The sequence below is a fragment of the Pleurodeles waltl genome, chromosome 10, assembly GCF_031143425.1.
Source record: "Pleurodeles waltl isolate 20211129_DDA chromosome 10, aPleWal1.hap1.20221129, whole genome shotgun sequence".
Lineage (NCBI taxonomy): Eukaryota > Metazoa > Chordata > Amphibia > Caudata > Salamandridae > Pleurodeles > Pleurodeles waltl.
In genome coordinates this window covers 232,874,121-232,894,217 of record NC_090449.1, presented here as the reverse complement: position 1 = coordinate 232,894,217, position 20,097 = coordinate 232,874,121, and the positions used below count along the sequence as shown (strand labels likewise).

At 41.8% G+C, this 20,097-nt stretch overlaps 1 protein-coding gene across 1 annotated transcript in view; it reads right to left on the bottom strand.

Annotated features, from left to right (window-relative positions):
• The window catches only part of VPS35L (VPS35 endosomal protein sorting factor like), a 430,244-nt gene that overhangs the window by 294,561 nt on the left and 115,586 nt on the right, over positions 1-20,097 (bottom strand). Inside the window, exons 10-11 of the mRNA XM_069210247.1 lie at positions 7,372-7,468; positions 5,744-5,791 (exon numbers count right to left, since the gene is read on the bottom strand). Of these exons, the coding sequence (XP_069066348.1) occupies positions 5,744-5,791; positions 7,372-7,468 (145 nt within the window). The remainder of the gene's footprint in view (positions 1-5,743; positions 5,792-7,371; positions 7,469-20,097) is intronic.

Here is a 20,097-nt window from a genome sequence, read left to right as displayed (position 1 = left end):
GGTCTGGCTCTCCCATGCCCGGTTCTTGTTCAAATCTGTGTTCTTGTAATTGTGTTGAAAGGCCGTGCTCTTCTGTATAGGAGCCCTGTTTCGGCTACGAGGCTGCATGTTTCGGCACCAAAGCTTTTTGGACAGTCTTTTTCGGCTCTGAAGAAGCCTTTTTGACTTTTGGGGTGCCGAACTCTCGGTGCCGAGTTGGGTCGGAGCCGGTATCTCGACCGGAGTCGGATGTCTTCGGCTGGTGGGAGGCCTTTTTCGGTGCCGATGTTTGGTCACCATTTTTTCGGGTTAAGCCATGGCCTGTTGGCGGTGGCATCCCCTTGGCCTTCATTATCTTCGAGTGAGTTTTTGCCGGGGCTGGTTTACTCACGGTTTGCTGCGTCTTCGGCTGCTCACGCTCTTCGATCTCGTAGTGTTTTCTTGGATCAAAATTGCTGACAGGCCTCGCAAGTATCCTCCCTGTGTTCAGGAGACAAACACAGATTACAGACCAAGTGTTGGTCTGTATAAGGATACTTTGCGTGGCAGTTGGGGCAGAAGCGGAAGGGGGTCCGGTCCATGAGGTTTGAAGATGGACGCGGTCGGGCCGACCAGGCCCCGGTGGAGAGTGGAAGCCCCGAAGGGCCACCGGAGCGCTTTTTTCTTCGGTGTCGATGTGCTAACACTAAACCGGTACCGAGCGCGAACAATACCGTCGAATATTCCGATAACTAACTAACTTTTCCGAACCGAAATACGGAGCGAAGAGGAACACGTCCGAACCCGATGGCGGAAAGAAAACAATCTAAGATGGAGTCGACGCCCATGCGCAATGGAGCCGAAAGGAAGGAGTCCCTCGGTCTCGTGACTCGAAAAGACTTCTTCGAAGAAAAACAACTTGTAACACTCCGAGCCCAACACTAGATGGCAGGATAATGCACAGCATGTGTATCTGCAGCTACACATGCCATCGAACATATATATATATATATATATATATATATATACACATATACATACACACACACATATATATATCAGTACAGTATAATAGACTTCAAAGGGAATGTAGAGTTCATCATAATAGCCTATCTATGTCCTTTTTTAAAAAAAAGGACCAAAGTTTAACAATGACCAATCAGGCGACAGCACCCTTAGAACATTCCCAATAGTGGCATCTTCCCTCAGATTTTCCAGGCACTAGTGGGATAAACCTCACTGACCAAGAAGGAGTGCCTCTAAGGGGAAGAAGGTGGGTCGCCTGTGAATCTATGAAAGAAACCAATACTGGAGAGCGGATGTTCCAGGTAAGTAACAAATTCTTTCTCCAACATTGGGGTATCTTTCATAGATTCACATGCTTGAATCAGAATAGCTAGCAGTGCAGTATATATCAATCAAATACACATTTACACAATAGCAGATGGTGGGTAAAAAATTATAGATTATATTTGTAAAAAGGCTCACCTTATTGGAAAAGATGCTGAAGTTCTGCTTTACCCACAGCTGTATCACTGGTTTGTGCTGCATGCAGACAGTAGTGTTTGGTGAAAGTGTGCTTACTCTTCCAGGTTGCAGCACAGCATATACTTTTTATGGGCACCCCAGCAAATAGGGTGCTGTTGTGGCAACTGCTCTAGTCTTCTGTCTTAAAGGCCTGCTTGCCTGAGAATGACAGAACAGAATGGCCGATGAAATCCATCTTGCTATGGTGGATTTGGAGACTGGTCCACCTTTGTTATTGTTAACATATGCCAAAAACAGTTGATCAGTAGTACGAATATGCTTTGTTCGATGTAAGTAAAATTTTGAACATCTCTTGATATCACAAGTATGAAGTTTTTGCTCCGCTGGTGTCTGCAGATTGAGGAAGAAAGTCTTAGGCATAACCAGTTGATTTAGATGAAAATCAGATGGAATCCTTGGTATGAATTTGGGATTAGTTCGTAAGATTAACATGGTATCTTTGAAATGTAAGAAAGGTTCTTTAATAGTGAACGCTTGTAGTCCGCTTATTGTCCGGGCACAGGTGAGGACAAATAACAAAGCCACCTTCCATGTAGGGAACTTTATTACAGCCCCGTGAACCTGTTCAAATGGAATTTTCATCAACTGAGATAATACGGTGTTAAGTTGCTATGCAGGAGGCGGTGACTTTACTGGAGGATATGCTCTGAAAAGCCTTTGAAGGAACTGGATGATTAATCTGTGCAAACAGAAGGAAGGAGAGCCCAAAGTTTGCCTGTACCTGGAAATAGCAGCCAAATGCACTTTGATAGATGAATGTGCTAGACCAGATTTAGCTAGAAATAGTAGATATGGTAACACTTGTTCGGGAGGAGATGTAATAGGATGCTATGTTAGATTTTTCGCACCAAAGACAAAATAGTTTCCATTTAAGGCGATATGTTTTGTTGGCAGAATCAGCTCTAGCCTCCGCAAAAATATTTCAACAGTCTTCTGGAATATCTACGTGCTGTAGCTCATGGTGCTCAGAAGCCATGCTGATAAATGTAGAGAAACTGGATCTGGATGAAGGACCTGCTGATTGTTCATCAACAACAAGTCTACTTGAGGCTTGAGCTGAATGTGTTTCTCCACTGAGAACACGAGAAGCTCTGTAAACCAGTGTTGTCTGGGCCATCATGGAGCAATGAGTATTAGACAGCATGTTTCTTTCATTGGATTTTTCGGAGAATCCTGAGAATAAGAGGGATTGGGGAAAAAGCAAAGGCATAAATTCCAGCGGTAAGGGAAAACTTGGATGCCTTGTTGAAGGAGGTGGGCTGACATTGGAGCAATACATTTCATACATATTGGGGGAGCAGATCGGAGACCGAAAGTAGAACTTGAAACTGGTAATGCGTACCGGCTACTGAAAATCGGAGGAATCTGCAATGGTTGGGATGGATGAGAATGTGAAAATATGCATCCCGGAGACTGAGGCTTCTGTCACTTCTGACTGTCGTCAATGGTGGTTTTGATGTCTTTGGCACCGTCAATGATGTCTTTGAAGGCAATATGGACTTCTTTGCAGGCTCAGATAAAGATCTAGTTGTTATAGAAATAGCTATAGCACGGGTAAGATGGCTCAGATTTAGAGTCGGAGGAAGCCCTTTTTTACTTTTCTTGATGGAAAAAGCCTTCCATAGATTCATCGTGAGTCTTTTTAAGGCTTTTTTACTGCTTTGAGGAAACTCATGGTGAGACCCTTGCCTGAAGAACTCACTACTTCTGCAAATATTGCAGTCTCTCACCTTGTGGGATGGTAAAGGCAATATATCTCTTTGTGGATCTTCTGAATGAATCCTTTTCTTACCACAGGTGGCACAAGGTCTGAAGAGTCCTTTCTTGACCAGTTCTGACATACTGGAACACAGTTGTTTGAAGATCAGAACAATTGGAAAAAACTGAGCAGAGCTCAGGGAGACTCCCTCACACACAATGTATGATGAAAATCTGAGGGAAGATGCCTCTGTTGGGAGTATTCTAAGAGTGCTGTCGCCTGACTGGTCATTGTTCAACTTTGGACCTTTATTTAAAAAGGGCATAGATGGGCTATTAAGCTTAACTCTGCATTACCTTTGCAGCCTAGTATACTGTTATATATTGCTTACTATGATACTGTGAGACTCCCACTTCGACGACTGGGAATGATTCAAGTATGTGAATCTATGCAAGATACCCAAATACTGGAGAAGGACTATGACTTTCTGTGAGGTATGAAAATCTCAGGGGCCCTCAACACAAACTGTAGGGTAGCCCTCATGATGTTACGTTATGCCACTGTGTCAGCTAAGTGAATGCCCTCTTAGATTCAACTGTTTGACTTACAAGGGCAGGACATATACATTTTTAACTTTTAGGAGAATGTAAAAATATGGTTAAAAGAAACTGACTGATCTCAGATGTGAAGTCATAATTATGAGAAGGCTTTGCTGGAGAAAAGAAAGGGAGAACAGGAGTTTCAGGGTAGTGGTTACATAGCAAAATTGCTATAATTAATAACTCTGGTAGGCATCTTTAGTTAAAAGGAACTGTTATTTTGTCAGCCTTGCAAAGGAGTGGAGAAGGATGCTGCCGATCTTACACTGAAACTAAACAATGTGACTTTCTGATCATATCCCTGACAGATATATTTTCCTAAAAGTTGGGTTTGGAAGGGCAGGAAAAGTTCAAGTGTGGAGGTGTGCCCACTTTGGAACTTACCACATTTCTTTTCCCCTAAGAGCATAGCCTCACTCCTGCTGCAGCAGGCATCACTTCTAAATATGCCCATTGTGAACGAAGGGACTGTAAATACCATTGTACGCAATACAAACCTGGAGCCAAATGGATGATGTGACCTTTTCAATATCTAGAAAGCTGCAGACAGAGGTACATGACCCAATCACTTCCTCAGAAGATAACAAATGTATGAGGCTAGGATGGGTTATAAAGGCTCTCCAATGCTGGAGCCAGGTATAGAGAGATTTGCAATCAATCATTTAACAGAAAATGGAAGCGATGCATCAGAAGAGTGGGTTAGATACAAAGTTCAGACTTGGCAGACAACCAATCCAAATACCCAGCCACTGCTGGCAACAACCAACTCAACAGGAACAGTAAGTAAAAGACGGGAAAGGTAAAAAAGAACATTTGAAAAAAATCACCATTGTGGGAATAGAAAATGCACTAAAGAAATCTATTATTCCACTACCACTTAAGGAAAACAGGAATAAGGAGATGCTCGTTGAGGCTGTTGGGGACAAGGGAACACCTTGGCAGTTGACACATCAAAGTGTGACTGTGTTTCTGTGTGTGGGTGTGTGTGTTGGCTGTTTGTTTTCTAACATTTGGAAATCTGATTTCATCGTGATGATGGTTAACAGTTGCATAAGCAACTCAACCCCGAATGCACTGCTCATTTTCCACTGTTTTGCTAATACAGATGTGTGGTAAACTTCTGTGATGTTCCGAAGTGATTAATTTGATGCATTCATTAATAATACAAATCAGTGTGTAGAAGAGTTGTATGCAATTCAGTATATGTTTTGTAAAGGCAACTAAAAAGAAAAATACAGTTATTGAAAAAGATGCCGAAAAAAACAGGTTTGGAACATAATGTGTAAAAAATAATAAAAATAGGCTATTCTACAAAAAGCAATTTCTACACTACAAGACCTTTGATTCAAACAAAATGTCAGCACTCAATAAAAGTACAACTATAAGCTGTTTCTGCAAGGGTTTAACATTCCAAGAAATAGGGCAGAATGATACACTGAGAAATCAGTGAAAAACAGCAACTTATACTCTTGATGCATCAATAAATGTAAAATATATGGGGAGAGAGCATTTAGTCTGCGTCAGTGTTGGTGAATTAAAGTTAAAGTCCAAGTGAAGGGTGTGAAGCCAGAATCCTTAACATATCCAACAGCCCCTCTACTGTGCTAATATTTTATCATGCCCTTTGTATACTGATAGAAAAGACACAAAATAGCATAATTTGCCGCTATAGCAGATTCTGCTATTGGTACAAAGAGGAACAGTGGGTAACAACACTTATTTCTGGGATCCACTTCCACCAATAATTAAGAAATGAGTGTCAAACCCTAAAGATAATTGATTACCTTTTGCATGAAGAATGGGAAAATGAATACAAAACAGTTCATGCAATATGTTATAGCCAGGCTATATCTGCTTCAGAACAGCTACTAAGGTTAGGGAGAGGCAATACAAAGTATCAGTTTAGTTTCAATCCAACTACACAATTGACAAATCTTACCCTGTAGCCAGGAATTTGTTGCATTTCAGAATTGCTGCTTCTACGTAACTGAAGGAGGGAAAACAGTTAAGGATAAATGCATATGAAACGGTTCAAGATCCTGAAAGCCAAAGTGGCATAAAAATACAAATTAAGTATAAAAGTAGAATAAAAATCTAAATTAAATCTAGGCATACACTAATGTATGGAGCATGGAAATATTAAGGCTAAATTATTTTATAGTGCTGCCAATTAATATTAAACACTTTTTGAGTTGACTCTTGTAATATTAACTTGACCACATCTCTGGAGGTAGCTTTCTTTAAAAAATTCTACAGCTGTTGTAAACGTTCAACACACCATTGCATTTAGTTCTACTATGAATTCCTGTCAAATGTGGATGGTGACTGCCAGAATGATTTAGCTAGTAGATGAATGAAAAGATGAATGTATAGTTGGACAGATGATTAAAAGAATGTACAAAGCAAGGCAGGAAGGATAGTATTTCTTTATGAAACCCAGCTCAATTTGTATATGTAGAGGCAAAGGTCTGGGGTATCCCTCGTCATGATGCACATGCTTTTGAAGACATATAAAAGACTGAATAAAAGGTAGTGCAAAGATAAGATCCTGCTACAGCACACTGCAATTGGCTTAATGACATTTAGTAGGATATACTTAATTGCCTGTAAAAGTGCAGACCAACAGCATTGAAGCTGAAGTTCTCAGTGGGTCCAAACACCTGTTACAGAACAGGATGAGCATAAGCCTCCACTCTATTTCTAACCTCAACTCTACCTCTCTCGCACATGGTGATTATTAAGTTCAGCTTCCTTCCTGTGGAGTTTCCGCTGATGATATCACCAGTTGTGGTGGCGGCTGGGGCAACATGCTAAAGGTCCATTGGAAATAGGCGAAACATCACCAATTGCATGATCCCTATGTAAAGCCTAGATTTCTAACGCACTAAGGTTCCTGCTAATTGCAGCAAAGTAAGATCTTGCTGACACAGTTCATTCTGAGATCCTAACCTTGGTCTCCTGCTGCAGGTGATGATAATCATAAAGGATCACAGTTAACCCAAATGCAAAAACAGAGAATGGGAGCCTGCTGAATCAGGAAATTACAACAAAAGTCACTCTGAAATCCATTTCTAACCATACATTAGTGACAGCTATGTTAAAATGTAAGATAGGAGCCAGTAGATTTTAGTAAGCGACAACATTGTAGGCTGCAAAATTATTCATATCTCCAATTATGTCATAGATTCTACAAATCTTATAGTTAGATATTCCAATTCCAAGAAGCTAGTGAAACAGTTCAATTGTGTTATAAACTTTACACCTATGTTAAAAAAACAATAAAAGGATCACAACCAACATTACCAATGACCTTTCACTGTAGATTTAATATCGGTAAACAAATCTTCAAATGCCTTTAGCCTGTGTAACTCACAAATTACAACTGAAAAAGTTAGAAACTTGTTGCAATAAAACATTTTTATAAGATTCAGTTATTGATGTATGTATTTAGGTTCATATGTTCATTCATTTATAATATAATATAATATAATACATATATTGACTGGCCCTCCTACTTTAATAATAATTTCAACCAAAGCATCTAAATCTTAATGTGAAAAAGGATACAATCTAGGAACTAGCTCCCTGATCGAAGCAATCTTAAAGAACCAGTTTAAACAGGTCTCCTTGGCAGTGTCATTCACGTTCTCTGGGGTGAAACTATCTGAAATGTAAAATAGTACATAAATGTTTCAAGAAAAAGGTCCGGCAAAATCCAATTAATATACATATAACACTATGTTATCACACCACTTATTGTTCTTTTGATAAAGTGGTTCTAATCCAAGGCATACTTTAAAAAGTGCAATACATCTGGAAAGCATATCAATAAATATGGAGTAAGTGTTGTGCAAAAAAACATTAAGGACGGTTGAGTGCTCATGAAAATACCTCAAATACAGGTTGCTTGGCCTCAAGAGGCTTGCAAATGATCATATATGGACTGTTCTTTGTGATGTTGGCATGAGTTGTGGAAATGAGGGAGGGATGATGTAGGGAGGAGATTCTCCACACCCTTTCTGGCCCCCATCACTTCTGGGTCCCAACAGAAACCAGCACTCTTTGGGAAAAGAATTAGCAAATATAGACACCATTCCACTCCTGTCCTCTTTCCAAAATTAACTAAACTATAAATTCCAGACATGGAATGTCAGGGGCATGAATACTCTCATTAAAAGATATAAAACGGACTCACTTGTGCTAGTGCTTCTACAAGAACATATCTCACCTGGTTGAAAGGTAGAAGGTTGCAAAAGAGATGAAGGGTGTAACTGTTTTACATGCATTTACTCTTATTTGGGTAGACCTGGTGGACCTTTTTACCCGATCTCAGCATCTGTAGACAAGGAGGGTTTTGTCATCGTTTACGGCAGGCTTAATCAAGGAGTAATATTTCTTACCAGTATCTACACTCCAAATGTAGAACAAGTGGCTCCCAATTTTCTGGTTTTACTGATTTTCACAGATAAATACAGGCAGAAAGCTGTTTATTTTCCTGTTTGTATTTATTTTTAAATACAGAAAAATATGGAAATTATGTCTTCTGTGGATGATTAACTCTACTGTCAATCATGAATGCCAGGTCAGTAGGTGTACAGACTGAGAGGTGGAAAGATGAAAAAAGACAATAGATTTCCTAATTAAGCTTAATTAAGTGCAGATCTACAGTTATTTATGCTATTCTACAATGCAAGTGTTTTCAGATAATTCTATTGCACTGTATACTGCTGAAAACGTTTGGACATTCAAGTGTGAGTATACATTTATCAGCTAAATGCATGTGGGAAAACAACCACTGCAGCTTCACTTATGCAGTAAACACAAAATAAAAATGGATCAACACAGAACAAAATGAGAACAAAATAAATATGGATAAATACAGACAGAAATGCCATAAAACCAGGATCCCTAATTATGATTCATGGACAGTTCACAACTACTACTACAAAACTCTCCGGCGGTGCGACCAGACCCATATGCTGAGGGATCAGCAGGGCAGTTAGGAATTGGTAGATTCCAAGCCACGTAAGTGCCCAAACTGTATGTAATACTATTTTACTCCCTAGACCATGTTTTGCCCGCTAAACTGGGTAGTTGTCCATTTATTACTGCTAAATATTCATGCAGAAAGATCTCTTATTACAACGCACAACTGCTGAATTTCCAATGGGAGAGAGCCTTGGCAGCCATTCCCACATGGAGGTTTGCCAGTAAGCACGCTTGGAGACGTGTCATTCGAAGGTACAATCAGAGAAGAAAAAAATAATAATTCCCAGTGAGAATGACGGGCTGGCTTTAGACTCTGATGAAGTGCTAATCCTGTAAGGTCGTGATCTTGGAAAACTGAATGAAAACTCTCAGGTGTATGCTTGATCTTAGCGTGAGATACTGAAGTGGCGGAGAAGCAAGGGAGCAAGACAGTTATGGGCTCTGCATGGAGCTAGACAGATTAGTAAAAGGAGGATAGAGGCATGTGCACCAGATTAGACCGATGGAGATGTTTGGAATATAAGCAATACTCAACTAAATCTTGTATGAAAAGGGACAAAGTGGGCAGAGTGTTGGCTTGATTGTCTAGGCCAGATGGACGGAGAGCCCATTCAAAGTCTTCTCACTGTTAGATGGTATATGGTTCCCTCTAAAGAGAATATTATTCAGGTTTTTAGAGATCTTTACAGTGATCTATATATAAATCATGCTCTGGCTTCAGAGATTGAAATGGGATACATCCTGGGAGAACAACCTTGACTGCTTTCTCAATAGCAGGCACAGGCACTGGGCGGCCCAATCTCTTTAGCTGAAATAAAAGCTGCGGTTGAGATGATAGCCATACTCAAAACCCTGGGCCAGACAGCAGACAGTCGCATTCTACCTTTCATTTCTTGATCAGCTAGCTCCAAAGCAAGAAGAATAGAACATTATTTAGCTGAATGTAGGAGGCCTTGATTGTAATGCTCATGAAACAAAGCAAACATAAGCAGGACATCTTACTACCTTAGTAAATGTTGAAAATCGATTAAAAATACTCAGCGGTGTGCTGCTACTTTGGCTCCTTTCATTGCACCTTCTTATAGTACATCATGACCAAAATGTGCTATTACCACACAATAACACCTCCAACAGTACTTACAGATTTTCTATTTGTTGCACAACATCCCATCTATTTCACACAATTATATTGCAATGGTTTTCGATTTAGTGAAAGTTGTTGACATAGTAAGCAGGACATTCTTATTTGTCACATTTGAAGAGGTGGGCTGGGAATGAGATTTCCGAAATGGGTGCCTTTACTTTACCAGCCCCACTTCAAGAGTTAGAACAGAACATGTAATAGAATCCCTGTATATCATTGAAAGAGGGACTTGCCTGGGTGGCCTCTGTCCTCAATGATATTTGCACTGGCCTAGAACCACTAGATACAGTACTGGTAGAGAAAGGCAAGCATTGGGGCATTTGTGTGAACCGTGAAATATATGTCATTTCTCTATACACAAACATGTTGTTCTCAAATAATGTAGCCACAGACACTGCCCCGACCACTAAGATGCTACATGAGTCTGTGTAGTTGTCAAGGTTGAATGTTAATTGGGCTCAGTCTTGCATCTTCCCTCTACACCCAGCACATATACAACAGAATTCCCCCAATCTGGCAAGGATTCTACAAGGGAATCAACTACATTTCACAAGCTATGAATAAAATATACCATAAATGACCTGGACATACAGATGTTGATATTGGGTCTGCCATGGTGGCACTGAGGAACATCGAAACCTTATGGAAATTCCTATTTCTGTCAGGTATGGGATGGCTAACTTTATTTAGGATGGTGATTCTAGATTATTATATTAATTAATCTCTCTGTGATCTTAATTAGCAGAGTGTTGAAAGAGCTGATTGCGATTCTATTAGACTTGATATGGAATGTGGAGAGACAGAGTATCAATACCCTGAGACTCAGGGTGGGGATGGGGGCGGAGAGAACAGCCTGGGCATTAAAGTTTGTGAGCTGTTTTATGTGGCCACCCAAATCCAATGGGTGGTCAGATGGTTGTACTGATAAAATGATGAGACCCTACCTAAGGAAATGTCAAGGGTCAACTATGTTAGCTGCTTATTAGACCTAAGAACAAGGGTAACCGCCTTCACATGGTGGCATATTCTTTCTGAGCATGAAAAGGACTAACCCAAGAATAACTTAAGCCCATGGTTTCTCACTAGAGAGGTTTCCCAATATTCAGCAGGGAAATGGAACCCGGCACCTGTTAATATGGTTGAATAGAGGTGTTGGTACAATGTGGGACTTATGTGACACTGGGGGCCTTAGAGACTTTTGTGACTTGGTCCAAAATTGAGAAACCCAGGTGGATTATTTTCTGCTTTACAGCTCAAAAGTAAAATCTCTGGAACAAGTATGCAGATCAGAAATTCAGAAACCCCTACACAAGCTGCCTTCCAGGTGGTTTGCCGACGTAGAAATGGTATGAAAGCAGTGACATTTTTAGAATACTCTTTCATACTTGGGGCACAAGGCTCTATGAAAGGGTTTAGAGATTTACAGACAGCAAATATGAGTTTGGAAGTGACCATGATGAATTGTACTCTCACACAAAGTAATATGCCCAAGATCTCCAGAGGTGCGGGCTTCTAATGTTTATTTGAACATATCTGACCCCTAGCAAACTGGGTACAATGTACAGTGGAGTTTATGATATGATTTCTTCCTTTATTGTGAGCTCAAACTGGTGGGAGGCCATTGCACAACAGCTGACAGCATTCACAGGTACAAGTGGCCCAAAAAACTAAAAGTCTGACTGTTGTTATTCCCTCACCCCAGACACAAAAAGGTTAGCACCTATTTTAATAATCTTGCTTTTTAATAGACATTGGTTAATAGCCACATCATGGAAATTCACAGGTGGCACAGAATAGATAAGCAGACTCAGGCTAAACTTCATAGTACTAGCTAACGCATGAAATGTAAAAAGGTGATAAAGAAACCAGAATTGGTGCTGGCATGGTATGAGCTATTGAACTCAATAACTAATGAAGAGGACGGCAGACACTAATTTGTGTCATGGGTGCCCGTATTATACTGGATTGCTTGCTTTGTTGGCCAGATAGTTCATCACCTTAATCTTGCTAATTTATTACACACAGGTGAATGGCTTGAAAATTCCTAAGCAGCTGCTAAGGGGAAAACCCGCCACCAATTTTATTTTGTTGACATTTAAGAAGTTATGAAGAGGGAGCTCACATGTATAAAAAAAATAATTGAGAATTTCAAGCAAATGTCCAAAACGAACTGTACACCTCGCAAAGCATCCAGACGTAAGATTCTGTTGTGTGCTGAGGTAAAATACAACTCATATCAGTGACAAGGGAGATGACTAAAGACACCTAAGCGTCACTGCAGATGACAGCTCATGGCCATCTCTGTGCTATGAAACCATAATGGTACTATCTGGTACATAAACTAGAATATTGCAAGGTGATCCAGATCCATTATGAGGTGTGACAATATTTTGCATATGAAGAATCACAGGACTGGATGTCCATTTAAAAGGATGGTAAAAGCCTGATAAAAATCTTGAACATGTATTTTGGTAACAAATGCTAAGCAGAAATATAGGAAATAAATCCAAATAAGCAAAATAGATGGGAATTCCAGGCGAGACGAAATGGTGTAAAATAATCCTAAGTGGAAACATAGGAAACTCATAATAGGTAGGGGGGAAACAATCAAACTGTGTTTTGCGGTCAAGTCAAATCAAATATACTTTATTCAGAATCAGACCTATAAAAGTAAATAAATACAAAGTAAAAATATTAAAAATGCTCCATCATAGTATTCATAGGAACCATAAAAACTATCAAATATAAACCGGTCGCCCATCGCGCATATTCTTCAGATACATAACAGATTTTTTTTAAAAATAGACAGCAAAAGTCACAAATTAATCACTCAACATCTGTTAAAATACAGGGGCAGGACAAACTTTAGAGAAACCCTTGCCCTTCAGAAGTGGACTAATAAACAATCTTCTTGGAGCAATAAAATATTTACAAAACATAACAAAATGAAGGGTGTCCTTAGGAGACATTTTGCCTCAGCCACAGGCACCTAAAGACCCCTTATCATAACATCCTCTGGGCGAGCCTAACAATAAATACAGCAAGTCTAATTTAAACCTGGTAAGGAGGAAGTGGTTTCTATTGTTTTTGACATAAAACAAATAAGGGTCCATCTCTTGTGTTGTTGTCAGCAACACATACCTCCAAACCAAAGGTTTCTGGAGGTCAAATCCTCTATTACCATAACTCTGTATTTCACCATAGCTCTCTATTTCCAGAACACTTGTTTTCGTCCAAGTCCCATCCTTCTTGCAGATTCCCTTGGGGTTAGAAAAAAGCTTCCCCTTCCCCAGTTGCCTAAAGGAATCCTTTATACATTTAAACCAAGGGATTTTAAGCCCCATCAAGCAATAGACAATTTGTCACTGTTGATTCAGGGTAAGGGGATCATTTGTCAATATCCTAATCTAACCTACCAGAGGGCGCGGAGCTAGTAAATCATCTAGATAACCCACTCCTAGTTCTTCATGCACACAGAAAAATGGTACACTGTGACACACAGAGTAACTGCTGCAATAATTAGTTTTCTGTCACCTGACAGGGGTCAAAGGCTGCGTACCCTCAGATCTCACTACCATAGGCAATCTTGGACCTGCATTTGGCCTGGTAAATCTTTATCATGGTCTTAAGAGGTTTGTTTTCCGGCCTCGACGCAAACTGGAGGACTGCAGCAATATATCTAATAAACACCTCATAAGTGGTGTCCATGACATAGCAGAGTCAAGCATGAGTCCTAAGAAAGGTATGATTCTAACCTTGGCAACATGATGGTTACAAATGCTAAAAGACTGAGATTTGAATGAGCTAGAACTCACGTGCAACATTTAGGACTACGAGAAGTTGATGGCTAGGTCTAGCTTATCCATAAAATTCAGAAAGAATTTAAAAGAATCTGTAGCCCTCTTGCATTCCGAGCCATAAAAGACGGCATCATCCGCATATAGTAAAACCAAAGGTGAATGCGCTCCTACCCGGGGGCAATCAGCCTTAGTCTCCAACTGGACCTGCTCAAGGCTAATAATATATAGAGTAAACAAAAAGGGGCCAAAATTTACCTTTGCCTTGCCCCTCTTACAGTTTTTAAAACAAACAGTGTAGGCAGCTAGACTAGAATACCCAACTGATGCAGTTGTAGTGCATGAAAACCCCACATATAGTACACCATGTTGAGGACAGCCCCATTTCCAGAAGGATACCCCAGAGTTTTTCCTGGTTGACCCTGTCAAAGGCCGACGTGAGGTCCATAAAGGCCAATTGGAGAGCCACAGGATATTTTCTATTCACTTGGTAAAGGTTCAGGCACTGGTCAATGGTGGACTTCCCTTGCCTGAGCCCATACTGTACTTCAGAAAGGATGTTATTCTATGAAACCCAAGTTTGAGTTGTCCATATCCCCCTTTTTGAAAACGAGGACAATTACAGAGGAGGACCAGGAGCGTGAGGGGTGCCTCTAAAACTGAAGCATTACAAATCTGGGTTCTGACAGAGACCCAAGCCTCCACCTTGATAAGAAACAAGACTGGAGGTATACCATCTGGGCCCGGAGCCGTGTTACGTGATAAGCCTAAAATGCCCTGGAAAACTTCCTCTAGATTACTAACTAGCATAGACCTGCCACCAGAGGGTATTGCTGGCCAGCTGCTTGCCCAGAAGGCGCTTGAAAGTTATATATTTCTTTAAAGTGAGAAATCGCCAGTGCACATCGCCACTTTGTTTTCCTGAGTGAAATACAGTTTGCACACTATACACCTGAAGACTGAACTATGTCACCATGTACTTGATTTAGCTACGTCTTTCCAAGCTTGGGCTCTCAGCTCCTTTTTGCATCTCTGCAATCCGATCATTTTGATGAGAGGCGGAGGTCAGGTGCTTGTTTCTAGGTGTGACTTTAAGTGAAGATTTGAGAGACCTCAGGGACTTAGACAACCTGTGTCAAACAATCTCAGGCCAGGGGTAGTGGGGTTAGTGACGAGGCATGATACAATGCAGATGTTATTTTAGAGATCCATCCAAAATCCTCTACGCGTCATAAGTCAGAGGTGGTGGGTTCTAGGCAGATTTGAAAGTCCCGAGCACAGCTGTGAAACAAGGAGTACTTAAAACTATCAAGCTCAACCATTGCCCACCTGATGTGCCTTCCTTGGTCAGTGAGAGAAGGAGCGCCAACAGGCTCAAGAGTACTTAATAAAATAGGCTGCTACCAGCTCAAACTATTAAAAACCAGGTTATGGACACTAAAGACACTGTGTAAGATATTAAAACAAGACACCAACAAAAACGAGAGGCTGAAACAAAAATCTGTTACAGAAGAACAGCCACTACCTGTAAACATAGGAAGAATTCGTAGATTTGAAGCATAAACCAACTTGTCCAATGTAAAAAAACAAATTGTTACTGCTTAAACTTTTGTTGAGCTCAATGTCTTCTGTTGTATGCACCATCTGTAACCCTTCTTGATGCATACATTAGGGCTATGTCCTTTTATTCCCAATGGGGCACTCACAAAGGAATAGATCAAAGTCCCACGCAATGATTAGGCAGGGAGAACTCCCCCCCCTCCCATTTTAGGACAGTGAATCAATAAAGGTACCCAGGCTGGATATATTTGAAGACCTATGAGTCATAGGGATAACATTAAAACAATTCAGAATACAGCAATCATTACAACCCGAAATTGACAGTCTTAATGCCTGAAGTACAGTGGAGCCAGAAGGTAAAACACTAACAAGAGCATCTACTGTTAATGCAGTGTAAGTAACTCGGCCTCCTTTGCCCCTCTGGAGGCAGTTCGGGCTGGACTGTTCCTATGGGGAGCAGGGTCAAGGCTGATTTGCAAATGGTTGGGTCTAAACTGGGGTGGCGTAGTGAGCAAAAAAAACAATGGATTAAACCGAGATCTGTGACTGGGGTGAATGTTTGCATTGTTCAGCATTCCGTCCATCCTCCGTTCTTTTTGCTTTCCTGGAGACTGAGGAAGTGGCTGGAGCAAAATAAACTTCATACCCCTCCAAGAACAAACGATTTGAGGTCTCCCAGTTTTCCTGCAGTCAGATAACATTAAGGCCCTCATTTTAAGACCGCCAAGGTACCGCCGTGCTGAAGACCGCCAGTGTAGGCGGTTTTCTGCTCAGCGTATTATGACTGCTGGCAGCCCTCCGTACTTTTTCGGACGGAGAGCCGCCAGCAGCCATACTGGTGGTCAACGGGGAAGTGGAGGCTGCTCCACCTCCACCGCCCGTCATCAGAACACCACCCAAAGAATCACGTCCCATGATTCGGTGTGGCGGCATTCTGGTGACGGGGAGTTGGCGGCGGAGCAGCCCCCATGGATCCCGCCCCCTCCCGGAGGATCAACTGACAAGGTAAGTTGATCGTCCGTTAGGGGAGGGGGGTGTAGGGGCATTGTGTGCGTGCATGGAGGTGTGCGGGTGAGTATGTAGAGGAGGTGTGTGAGTGCGTGTATGCATGCAGGGTGTGTTGTGTGTATGGGAAATGTGTGCGGGTCGGTCTGTGTGCATGTCTGTTTGTATATGGGGGTGTTGGGGGGAGGACTCGGGGGTGGGGGGTCTGGCACTGATAGTGCGTACCGCCATGGATTTCGTGGCGGTTTCAAACCACCTGAAATCCATGGCGGTATGCAGGGTCCTGGTACCGCCAGCGGTCTGGTGACAGCCGCCGGGCTGGAGACCAAGTCTTCAACCCAGCAGTCGGAGTGGAGAAGTGGCGGTTGACCATGGCGGTAACCACCATGGTCATAATTCCATTTTTTTTTTTCGCCGGCCTGTTGGCGGTTTTACCGCCACTTCTCCCCCGTCCGCCAGGGTCGTAATGAGGGCCTGAATTCCCTAATAAAAGCATGTCAGTTTGAATCACTGACTTTTAAAGCACGTCCTGCAACATTCCAGCTAACAAGACTTAATTTATTACACTCACATGTAGCCAGACCTGCTCCAGAAGAAATAAAAGAACTGAAGGCCCTGCTGTTAGGAGAACAATCTAAGTTCACAACAGGAGCTTGAGGGGCTAGTTAATCGCAAGAGTCCAAAGCAGTCAAAGGGGCAAAAAGGTTCACAGTCTCCAGGGAAATAGTTGCAGGAAAGTCTGAGGGAATGCAATGGGTCCTGATGCCTTCCTGAGACACATGAAGCCACACCCATAGTCAGGGTCTATAGAAGAAACCTAATGGCAGAGCTTGAATAGCAGACGGGAAACTGCATCACTTTGAACTAATTTTGGCTAAACCTTACGCCGCAACCTGAGGCCTGTTAAAGTTCACCACCACTGAATACCCCTCATAAGCCTTGGCATCCTTTCCCAAGCAGCTGACTCTTCTCACCATGTCAATCCGATCGTGAAAAATGGGGCCAAGGTTAGAATGATGACCAATCCAGTGAGACACCTTATTTTTTAGCTGGACAAAATATTTGCTCATCCCCCGTGCCGGGAAGGTGGGGGGCATTCCCCAGCACCACAACTTAAGCTGTAGCCTCCAGAGGCAAGTCAATAACAACCTGACTCTTGGTGATTGGGGGCAGACTGAACTGACACGTGGGGGAACAGCCCACCTTGAAGCAGAGGACCCAGTGGCACCCAGCAAGGAGTTAGAGACAGAGGGAATAACAGATGGAGACATGTTATGGCTGCTTGTTAAAGATTACTCCAAAGCTGAGGATGTAGACGCGGCTATAGGACATGATCACATGGTAGCAGGCAGGACAAGGTCAGAGAAAGGGGGCTTCAGAAGGGAATGGAATTTCATACTTTTCCAGACCTCCATCACAAGCTTATCAAGCCTCTCCTTTATCAGGGTAAGGCAGTCATTAATAGCAGCAGCAAATCTAGTCATAATAGGAAACCAAGCCAAATCATCATTAACATCTGGAAGATTCACACTCAAATGTGGTGGGTTGCTTGAGGCCATACAACAAGGAGTCTTCAGTCTAGGAGTCAGGAGCCTAGATTTGCAGTTATGTTTAGCAGCAGGGGCTCCGTAATTTGGAGACTGGTGGACCACAGCATCCTCAAATGGAGCAGCAGCAGAGATGTTAACAAAAGGTTCCCCAACAACCTGAGGTGCTACAAGAAGGTGGTAAAGTAGGAATTACAGCACGATCAAGGGACATACGACGATCTGCAAGGTCAATTTCTTTCGAAATAAAGACAACAGCTCTTGCTAAGCAAGTGTCTATGGTCATGCCAACAGGGTCTAGACGTAGGTTTGGGGATCACTTCCTTCTTCTTCCCCATTAAAAACACAGCACCCAGACAGCCAGTAAGGCAAAAATAAAGTCAACCCACACAGAGCAAGACAGCCAAAGACAAAAAAAAAAAACTTGCGAGAGCAAGGTGGACGGGTAAAGTCACTTACTTCGTTTGAGAAACGTAAGAGCATCAGCTTTGGGTAGAACAAGTCAATGTGTCCCAAAAAGTGAGGAGCAAAGACACTAGCCCCACCCCAGCCTCAAACAACTGCGGACAGGCACAGACGGGCTCACTCTTGGCCCGATCTTCACCCAAGCGAGTCCTGCGATGCAGGTCCTCAATGTGCGTTTTATAGCTCTCTTGGCAGCAACAGATTGGCGGCAGGTGCAGTGACGAAGGGGCCGCCCCGGTAGCCCCTCTGGCGTCTGGGACGGGTAGTCCCTGAAAAAAAATGCTGTCATTTTGGAATTCAAAATATGTAGAGTCCAGGCAAAGCTGACATTTTGGGATTTGGTATGAAGCAGAAATGTATACAAATAATTGAAAATCTCCAAAACAGAATAAACCTACAGAATCCTCTCTACCTTAGAGCTTGTCTTGTAAGAGGGCGAAGATGGAGCTTGCAGCAGCAATAAGGGTGAAATAAGCAGCTTTCTGTAGACCCATCATGGATATCTTAGGCGATGATGCATATCCAGCTATGTGGCCTAAAGCCATTACCGGACTATCTAGTGCGCACCAATGGATATTACACTAACTGTTCATGATACAGTATGATGCCTGGCAATATTTGGAAAATTAACTTCCAGAAATGGGCATTCTTTACTAATTATGCTTTAAATGTGAGCAATTTATATATAGTGTGAATAGAATACATTCATGCACGAAGTAAACGTGGGAGCTTCCTACAGAGCAGACATTTGGAAAATGTATTTATTTATTTAAAATAAAAAAGTAGAGGCAATTGTGCTTATTACAAAATGGGAAAATAAAGTATAACCAGAAATAAGTGAAATTTGTGGTAATCAAGATCAAGGAGTATTCCGTAAGCAGCCATGGAACTTTGGGGCACAAAAGTGTGTAATTAATCTTGTGCAGATATTTTGGAATCTCTAATGTGTAATTAATCTTGGGTAGATATTTTGGAAATATATGGTAAGCAGAAATGGTGAAAAAATGCAGATGAGCAAAAATATGGGACATTTAAAATGGTTGTAAAATTAAGCTTGCAGAGATATATAGTAGATTTGTCACTCGCAGTACGGCTTGAAACAATTATAAGCAGCGTCCTAAGGGGAAAATCATGATCAGATCATATGGAATCTATCTTCCCACCATAAGCAATCCCAAAAGCAAATGTTTGCCTTTACCTCTGGAGGCTCTTACAAACTACCTAGGTAGGGGAGCGATGGGCAGATGCTGGCAGCAAACTCCTCCCGCTGTCCACACCACTGGAGTATGGCCTTAAAGGAGAGACATACTAATGGACTGAATAAGATATGTACCTCTAAATCAGGGGCTGAAATATACTACTGTACTCTGTAGTACATAGCTTACAAGTGAAGCGAAACATGTGGTCCTTCCAAATGCTGGCAGGGGTTGCAAGGGACATTTCCGTCTACTGTCGGCCTTGTGTGCCAGGGACATTTGCTGATAAAAAAAAACTCAAATAGTGGGCTTGCAGTACATTTGTGAAAACCTGTTTATGTGCATTCTGAATTTCTGCATCTACAAAATGTGCTTCCATCCACATCTCTTCTTGCGATGGTAAGGAAAGAAAACGTTCCTTTAAGCTTGTGATATATTTCGGCACAGGCTGCATAAAGAAAACGTTTCTTAACTGTAACAATCTGTTTGCAGCTTGTAGTGCTACAGTTCAAACGCTTTGCATACTCCTTCAATCTAGTGTTGGGCTCTGAACGTTACACAATCTTTTTCTTCAAAGAAGTGCGTTCTCT